Genomic DNA, 9,604 nt, shown 5'->3' on the forward strand with positions numbered 1-9,604 from the left:
AAAAAAAAAAAAAAAAAAAAAAAAATTGACGAAATTTAAGAAAGCTTGGATGTCCTTGTATTTCCACTGGACGCGCGAAAAGTGGGATCGAGAAGACGTTGTTGGACGAACGGAGAGGAGGATGGACCATGGAAATTCCGACATACACGAACCATTGATTCCCTCCGATTCTCCTTCGAATTCCAGCTATCAAATTCCATCGCCAGTCCCCACGTTTCCATCGCCATGGTGTCCAATTCGAAGTAGAACGGAGGCTATGGGGGCGTCAAAGCTAGAGAATATTCGGTTCTCCACAATTGTTTTGGGCATTTCCAATGCCGCCGTCGCCCTTCTTGGCGTATTCCTCGTCGTCGTTGTTTATCCCGCTTGTGAACGCCAATATATCCTTCCCTTTGTGGGGGTCTCCGTCGTTTCATGCATCAGAATCGTTGCCATGGTTCAGAGCGGCATTGCTCAGGAGGCTACGGCCAGAACCATTCTTGAATCTCCTGGTGATACTGCTGCTGTTGTCGACACCGTTATGCGTCGCGAGAGACGGGTATTTGGCCACTTTCTCTACATTCATTCTTCTGTTTTGTGAATTTGACGAAGCAGGTTTTAGGGGCAACTTTTGCTTTTAGATACGAAATATGAGCATGAATTTGGTATTGCGAGAGCAAAACGGACTTCAGTTCAATGGTTTGTTGTTTTCCTGCCTCACATAGCTAAAACGAATCCTGCGTCTATTTATCTGTTTCAATAGCTGTTTTGGTTAGTTTTATAACCATTGAATATTTACAATCGCTCCATTATGATGTTGTGACTAGTGACAACCAAGCAACACCCGTTGCTGTTTCTCATCAAGCATTTCATAAACAAACTATATGCCATGAAGCTTACTGTCGTTTTACTAGTGAACATATACAACAAGTTTTATAGTTCACAAAATATGTGAAGACTCAGAAGCAATTGAGATATACTTTTACAAACTTAATGGAGCAGCTAACTTGAGGGGGAATGCTATGTATATTAGTGTATGGTATTGGAAGTAGCTTAGTTATGAATCCATTAGTGGGATGACTAGCTTGCTCTCTCTCTCTCTCTATATCTCTCTCGCCTGTGAGAGATGGGAAGGACTTCCCCTTGTTGCGAAAATTGAAAGGAAGATATTTAAATGTAGTACGAGATATGTAGAGAAAAACATGGTGGTAGAGGGAAATATGTGAGGGGAGAGTGTCAAATATGAGTCTTTGACGGAGTACGCTAGCATGAGTGAGGGGCTGCCTCTCCATTCTTGTTTCTCTTTCGAACGTGGTGGGTTTCTTTAGGAGTAGTTGTCTTGGAAACTCTCATTCAGGTTTAATTTGTGTTCAGCAGTGGGAGATGGTTGTGTCATTGTGGTAGAGTAGGAGGGAAGATCTTCCTTGATTGTTTCAAAAGGTATGGAAAGAAGTGGATGGGAGAACGTTTAAAGAGAAGTTGGATTTCTTACTGCCGCTGCATTTTCTCATGCCTGGAACTTAAGCGTCAGAAGGCTATTGTGCTTGCACATCAAGCTTTAAAAAACACTGGTTGAGGTAGTAGGCAATTGTAGTTGCAAAGGATGAAGGTATAACTGGTTTTAGGTTAGTGCTCTGATCGCACATGAGAAAAGGAGGGTGACTTGAGTGGTTCCTCTCCACAAGTTTCTGTCTGTGGTTTGGGTAAGTTTTCAAATGTGTCATCTTTGTAGTTACTAGGTGAAACCACATTTTAGGCAAGCTTTAGGGAGAATAAAGGGCTTAAAAGAGGGTGTGCTTTCTACCGTGGTGGGTTGAAGTGAGGGCTCTTGGCAGGATGGGGTTGAATATTTGAAGTGCATACAGCTTGAACCATTTGGAGGTGTTATCCAGTAGTCTGAAGGGTCTATTTTTAAGAAGGAAATTGGGCCTAAAAGCGATGAATCTATGGTGGCAACTTGGCGTCTTTGGCCTTCCTTTTTTTTGACAGTGATAGAAAAAGATAGGTTGTTATGATGCGTTATCAATGTCTAAGTTTGGTTAGTTGGTTCCAAACCTGATCCTTGAACCACAAGTTTATTGAGAATACTCCTTCCTTTATTCTATAAGGTTAAGTGGTCAGAACTTGGACAACTTAGCTTTTTTTTGTTTGATAGAGTGTAGTTTGAATTTGACAGGTTTTAGGGGGTAGGCCTTTTCCTCAGATTCCGCTGCTGTCAGGTGTAAAGTCTAATGGATTATTTATGTTTGTTTCTGTTATGGTGTTGATGTTTTTATTCTCAATGTACTGGTTGATGAACAGTTGAGGTATAAAAAATGGCTTTGGTGGACCCGTTTTGCTCTAGTCATCGTAATGCTGCAATTGGGGGGAGCGGTTTACTTAATCTACCATATGGCAAACTACATTGCTCATGATGAAACTTCAACTGGCTGTGCTTTAGGTAAGGTGGGTGAAGTCTCTCATTCTTCATATTGCAGTTTATTCTCTCATTCAATATGTGTTGTGGCTGGAGGGTATCTGGGCCTAGGCACCATGATGGAATAAGCTTTGTTTCTATTGACTGCATTGCTTGCTTTGATCTCTCTTTTTACGTTCTGCTGTGTTCAATTGGGATCAATGAATCATTAGGCACAGGCTGCCTCCATCAATGGTCAGTTTTTCTTGTTATCAAGCTGGTGCATTATGGTTGGTTTAATTATCTTGGTTTTTAGTTACAAAAGCTTATTGTTTGTCTTGATTACTCAAGTGTTCAAAGATACAAACTCCTGAAGGAGTGGAAAAAATAAGAAAAAATCAATACAAATCCAAAGAAACCCATGGAGTGAATAAAAGCACCGCAATTACTATAATATAAATGTCACAAGGAGAATAAGACAAAAAAAGGAAAAAAAAAAAACAGAAGCCTTAAAGCTTAGCAATATCAAAACATTCCATCCATATTTTGCTCTTATCTTCAAAAATTCTTTGGTTCTTTAAGAACCATAATTCAGATAAAATGTATCTGATGTCGTTGACCCAAAGATGCACCTGGGAAGATAAGGATGACCCATGAAGAAGCTGAAATAGATTACTTCTGAAGTCTTTCAAGAAAACCCAATGGATATGGAAAATATGAAACAAAGAGAACCAGCACTGTAATGCATAAGGGCATTGAAAGGAAACTTAGACTTTGGCTTAAATTATCTGCAAAACAAAAAACACTCATAGAGAGCTACAAAGCTTAATTGGGAACCTTTTTCTGGGGAGATTCAGCCATATTTACGGTGACCATTAAGCATAATCCAAGCCAACACACTGATTTTCTTGGTCTTTTGACTTCCAGATTGCACAAAACAGTCAATCTGATCTTCTTCCAGACCACAATTTTCCAACCAATCTTATCATCTTTGAACTGAAGAACACTGAACTTAATAAAGACATCAATGAGCTGTATTGAACAACTTAAATTTCCTTCAAATTTAACATTATTTTGTTTTGGGTGACATCTAGGATGTGTTTCTTGAAGCAAGGTAATTGCTGGGTGCCATCTATGTTGTTTTAAATATGATTTTAAAGAAAAATCAATTTCTTGTTTGGTTAGAAATCCTTCATAAGATAAACTCTCTTGAGGAAATATGAAAATATTTCTGCAAGCTCCGTTGACTCTCTGAGATGTTTTATGTGAATCAGTTGGGAATTGTTTAGACCACCTTTTTTGCGTGATGTTTTCTTTTGTTTACCTATCATCGATCTTGGACATCTCGTGGTGTGCTCTCTCTAAGGGCCTTCTTGTTTCGATGTCTATATTGTATAGAAGAAAGGAATAGGATATCATGATGTCGCTACCTTTTCTATCTTTTGGAAGGAGAGTGGATTTTGAGAATAAATAAAGGGAATATGGATGAAGCTTGGAACTATTAGGTTTGGTCTGTCATTGATCGTTTCTTGCCGAAAAGTTTCTTCGCATCCTGTTTTTTTTGTCTTTTTCTCCTTTTTATTTCCTTCTCCCTTTCCCCTCCATCCTAAATCATAGCTCTACTTGAAGAGTACTTCTATTATCTCCCTATCCAGTGGTCAGAAGGACTTCTGTGTCTTCCTTTTCCCTGTTCTGTATGTTTGTTTTTGGTGTCCATATGCGTGAGTGTTTGAGACTTTGACATTCTGTTGTACACTTGTGATGCAGTGGTGGCCTCAAATCAAAGATGCTGGAAACGAAGGCTACTGGTTTTGTTTACAACCTTGGTGTGCTTTGTTGCACTGGTTCAGTGTTTTGCTGGTATGGATGTTCTAAGGTGGAGGTCATTTTATGCAACTCAAGATCATGCATGGAAAGCACACTACAGTGAGATGTTTGATCATGGAATTCGTGAGGCATTATGCTGTATGGGACGTTCCAAATACTTGTATGTTTCCTCCTCCTTCCCCTTCTCCTTCTCTCTCTCTTTTCGATATGGGGTTTTCCTTATATGCTCTATATTTGTGTTACACTATATTCCTAATTTTTCTATCCCGGTGCCATTTTTTAGGAGCGTCATGGAAGAAGATGAGGTCTTCTCAGTGGCACAATTATTGGGTGATCTTGTTGCTTACCGTTCTTCTGGCACAGGGCATTTTGAATTTTTGGCAGGTTTAATTTGAAACTCTGCACAATTTTGGAATAGTCTTCTTATGTCATCTCGCATTTGCTATATTTCATTTGATACATGTCTGGATCTTTTAGATAGACAGGCAATCTTGTTGCAGTATGCATCAGAATTCAGCAACTCGCTAATGTGAAATTAGTTTAAATGAAGTCATCTGGTCTTCTTCTCTCCTTCCTTCTTAGTTCTTGGGTTTGGTACTACCAGAATTCAGAAACGTTGGCTTCCTCTGGGAGAAATTATTGATTGTATTGTGTGACCAATATCCGATGGAAGGAAGGTGATTAGTATTCCTTGTTCCTTAAAGCATGATTGGTTTACTTTTTGGAATAGGTTGAGAGATTTTGTCATAAAAATTTGAGAAGCTTGGCTTGAAGGATTCTTAGCCTTTGAAGTGCAGCACTAAGAATGTGGACATTGTACAATCATTCATCCTTTTTCTTCTCCATCTGTTAGTGGTTTAAATTGGATTTCCTTGCTGGTGATTTTTTCGTTGAATGTGCATGATGATTGGAAGATATTCATATGGTCATCGAAGTCCACTTTGGAACCATTAAGCTTTAATTCAATTGGAAGATGCTAATCTTTTAGTTGGCCTTGGTCCTTGGGGTTATTGGTCAAATGTTGGCCATTTCCATTTGAATTTTGAAAAATGGGACATCAGCAAGCATAGTAACCTAGAACTCGTTTAAGGCTAAGGAGGTTGGATTAAAATCACAAACTTACCTCTTCATTATTGGAATATGCGCACTTTCGATACATTAGGTCATTGCTTTAGTGGTTTGATCTGGGTTTCATCTAAGACCCTAAATCTTTTAGATTGTAGCTCAACTTATACTGAATTTCAAAATAACCTTTGTGGTTTTATCGCTGCTATGATTGAAAATATACAGAAATTGAAGAATAGTCTGGAAAAGGCAACAGTGAGGCCACTGAATGCAACCTCGTGTTCAAGGGAAAGCATCAACAAGCAGACTTGAAAGAACCACCTTATATATTCTCTTTTGCTGATTTTTGGCAGTCAATTGGGGCCTAACATCTATGAAATTTGGAAAAATGTGGCTGAAGCACTATCTTTCCTCCCTGTCCATGAAAATGGGTGGAGCAAAAACCCATTCTCTGGATGGCCTGACCATGACATTATTCAAAAGCTTAAAAGCCTCAAATTAGCTCTTAAAGAATGGAATTCCTCCACCTTTGGAGTTATCCCAAATTGATTATGGTGCAAAATTTTGACCTGCTGTTGATAGCATCCTTGGAGGAAATTTGGCATGATGGTTCTGGAAAGGGGATAAAGTACTCGATTTTTCATAGATATGCTGCTGTTACAAAGAGGAAAAAGTCTATTATGGAGTTGCTTACAGAACCGGGTGTTAGTTTACTCCAAGACAAAGCCATTGCAGAAGAATTTACTTTTTACAAGCAACTATTCTTTAAGAAAGAGGGTGACAGACATCTTCCTTTCCCAATCAATTGGACACCAATCCCTTTTGACCAAAGTTCTCATCTGGAAGAACTGTTTACTGAGGATGATATTTGGAATGCTGTCAAGGCTCTTGGGTTCAACCAATCATCTGGTCATGAGGGTTTCACGGTCAAATTCTTCAAAAACTAATGGAACGTCCTCAAAGCCGACTTTTTAAAAGTAATGGAACATCCTCAATGCCAACTTTCTCGGGGTGTTCCAAGACTTCTTTAAGAATGTTATAATGAAGATGAGCATTAATAAGACTATATTTGCTTTATCTCTAAGAGAACGGATGATGCTAGAGGAGTTGGTGACTTTAGGCTAATTAGTTTTACCCCCTGCCTTTACAAGATTATCTCGCTGGATTGCTATTGAATCTTTTGAAGTGGGTCCTACCAGCCACAGTCGTAGATTATCAATCAGCTTTTGTCATGGGAAGACAAATTTTGGATGCATCTCTTATTGCAAATGTTTTTCATGAGACTATATATTGTAAATGAAATCACCTAAGAATGGCATAGAAAGAAGAGACAAGGATTAGCCATCAAGAAGACCTTGATAAAGTCGATTGAAATTTTCTCAATGGAATGTTGAAAGTAAAAGTAGTATAAAGAGAAGACTTTGGATCAGGGGTTATGTGTTCACCGCCAATTTCTCTCCTAAAATGCAAATGCATATAAGCAACAATAGCTAAAACTCTCTCTCATATCCAATTGAAGAAGCTTTTTGTAATCCCTTTTTATGTTTTTACCCTTTGCGTCACTTTATTTAATCAATGAAATTGCGAAAGAAGAAAAGAAGAAAAAAGAAATCTGGTTGTTATTTCTTCTATTTTTTTGGGCGGTGTGGTTGAAGAGAAATAAAAGATCTTTTAGGTAGTTACGAATTTTTGGTTGGATGATTTGGATGTCACTATTGTTTCAATGACCTCGTGGCTTCAGTCTTTATTATTATTATTATTTCTATAGTTATAGCCAATTGGATGGCATTTATTTAATTCATTGGCCTCTTTGTTGTTTCACCCTTTAAAAAAGAAATCCTTTTAATTTCCATTGATATCTTTTCTCAAGGACTTTTTTGTAGTTAGTTAATTCCTACATTTTGCAATTGGAGAGCTTTTTTAATCTATCTTGGGTGCTTGGATGCCTGGGTGGTTTGCTTTTCTTTCCTTTGTAGTATTTGCTACTATTGTGAAAGTTGTTTCCTATTAGATGAAGAAAAAGGAAAACTTTTCTTTTTTACATTAATATAGTTATAATATCTAGTCTCTATATAATTTTTCAGGAATTTTTAGAGTTCCAATGATATGTATGCAATACTCAAATAACACCCAAATATGTTGCTTTAGGTCTTGCTTTATTGCAGAGGCATGGCCAACAAGTACAAATCTCTGAAGAGCTCATGGAGGCACCTATAGATAAAATTGAGGAAGCTGCTGTTCTTCATAAATTTGCTGAAGCAGCTTACACAGTAAACCGAATGATTCTTTTATCAGTTTTTTGTCATGAGAAATTGAATCTAAGCCATGTTGTGCAGGGGCCATTGCTTGATTTTGGAAGAAACCCTCTCTCATTTCCTTGTGCATGGGTATATCGACAAGGGATATTTACTCCATGGACTCGTAACAAGTAGTTCCTCTATCTAGAATTTTGCTCAATGCAGTATGTTATGTAGATATATTATTCTTTGGTTGAATATAATAGAAGATATTCTGAGTGCTTATGTTTCTCTTTCATCTACTAACATTTTCTCTATTTTTATCCGTATTAAATTCATCTGCTTTTTTCCCACTTTTGTAGGCGGCCTGTACTCCATGGCGATAACTGGTGGCGAGGCCATGCTGCAGCCTTTCTTAAATATGTCAAATTATCACCTGAAGTACTTCGAAGAGGGCGTGTTAACCAGGTGATTTTATTTTATTGTTCTTATCTATCTTCCACAGAAAGCATGGACATTATGCAAACTTTAGCAATGATAGACCTGGTAGTGTTTTTGGTTTAACTTGATTAATTTTTGCTCTTATTTATTCATTGTTTCATGCTCATATTATAGGTACTTATTGGAATTGAAGATTGTTGAATGATCTTGTCTGCCTTAAAAAGTACTGTGTTCCTATGTTTTATGTTCTCTAACTTTTTTCCTTATTTGTTCATTGTTTTAAGGTTTCAACACTGAGTATGAGTTAATGATTGATTTGGGTAGGTTTTTGGTGGTTGTTGCAATCCCTTGTGAATCAATAGTAGCTTTAGTTCTCGTAAATATATTTCCAAGTCAACCCCAACAATTTATTAGTGGGAAAAAAAAAATCCCTTGATGTAGGTAACATGTTCAAATTTGACAGTGTTGTTTATAGAAAAAAGGTAATGGACTTTATGATTTCTGGATATTGGCACTCTGCTCTCTCCCTCTGTTCTTTCTCCTAGTTAACTCAACCTCCCTTGATATGTTCAGCTCTCACGTCTGTTCTACCTCTGTTGTGGAAGTTCTCTAAATGGTTTTAAAGGTTATTTTTCTTTAGTCATCAATGGCGATCCACTCATCTCATCTGTTTTTGTTTCAAGAAAGAGAAATAAAGTTAGATTTGAATGCTGATTCTTGAGGTTATCATTTTTTTTTTCTAGCAAAGGTTGGTGCTAAAAAATCATTATCAACTTGGATTGAACCAGCCTCAGTTGGCTCAGCAGTATAATAAAGAATCTTATTAATATTCCTATAAGTAGCAAAATTTTCAGAGAAGTAAAGGAAGAATGTGCTTTGAGCTGAAGAAACCTAAAAAATAAAGGGGTGCATTGCTGAATGTATAGACTTGATGAACAAGAAAGAATGACACGTTCGTTTCTTGATTCTAAAGGGTTATGACAGAGGTGGTTTAAAGATTTTTTTCCAAACATGCTTGTAGGCAGGCATGACAGCTTGGACACCTCGAAAGCCTGATCTTCTTATGTAGCAACACAACATCAGTTCATCGTAAGGCCTTGTCCTTTCCCAATGCAAAAATTGATCGTGATACCTTTGGTCTTCCAATGGTCTACTGGGATATTAAACTACAATGCTAGCCTTTTGTGAAAGGAAAAAATAAATTATGATGAGTCGATGATGGGGATTGTCAGAATATTAAACTGGTTTCTGATTCAGCATAACTTCTTGTCGCTGCATATAAATCATTTTGCTTGTCTCTTCATTTCATTTTTGCATCCTATATGGAAGATTGATATTTTTTAAAAAAATTTAAATTTCTTTTTTCGTGATTTTTTATATCTCTTTGTTATAATTGCAAAATCATTTCTCGATTTTGGTTATCTTTCTAACCATTTGGTGCTTCATCTGCTTTTAGTCAAAGTGTGAAGCTGCATACTTCGTTCTGGTTCTACATGATGTGAAATGTGTAGTAATTGCCGTAAGAGGAACTGAGACACCTGAAGATCTCATAACTGATGGCTTATGTAGGGAGTGCGCACTTTCTGAAGAAGATTTGGATGGGCTGATTAAGTCTCTCTCTCTCTCTCTCTCCCCTTCTGCACCCCCTCCCACCCCCCCC

The 9,604-nt window shown here is 37.5% G+C and overlaps 1 protein-coding gene across 3 annotated transcripts in view; it reads left to right on the plus strand.

Moving 5' to 3' along the window:
* The first annotated feature begins 50 nt into the window (after nucleotides 1-50).
* Nucleotides 51-9,604, plus strand: part of LOC111488558 (sn1-specific diacylglycerol lipase beta) — a 15,460-nt gene continuing 5,906 nt past the window's right edge. For 2 of the 3 annotated variants that reach the window (XM_023136352.1, XM_023136353.1), the window contains exons 1-8: nucleotides 51-538; nucleotides 2,281-2,419; nucleotides 4,142-4,361; nucleotides 4,485-4,585; nucleotides 7,415-7,536; nucleotides 7,603-7,694; nucleotides 7,866-7,971; nucleotides 9,401-9,555. In XM_023136352.1, the coding sequence (XP_022992120.1) occupies nucleotides 122-538; nucleotides 2,281-2,419; nucleotides 4,142-4,361; nucleotides 4,485-4,585; nucleotides 7,415-7,536; nucleotides 7,603-7,694; nucleotides 7,866-7,971; nucleotides 9,401-9,555 (1,352 nt within the window). In that variant the 5' untranslated portion in view covers nucleotides 51-121. Of the gene's footprint in view, nucleotides 539-2,280; nucleotides 2,425-4,141; nucleotides 4,362-4,484; nucleotides 4,586-7,414; nucleotides 7,537-7,602; nucleotides 7,695-7,865; nucleotides 7,972-9,400; nucleotides 9,556-9,604 lie in introns of all 3 variants that reach the window. The other variant, XM_023136354.1, reaches the window with a different exon arrangement.

The sequence above is a fragment of the Cucurbita maxima genome, unplaced genomic scaffold (genome assembly GCF_002738345.1).
Source record: "Cucurbita maxima cultivar Rimu unplaced genomic scaffold, Cmax_1.0 Cma_Scf00013, whole genome shotgun sequence".
Lineage (NCBI taxonomy): Eukaryota > Viridiplantae > Streptophyta > Magnoliopsida > Cucurbitales > Cucurbitaceae > Cucurbita > Cucurbita maxima.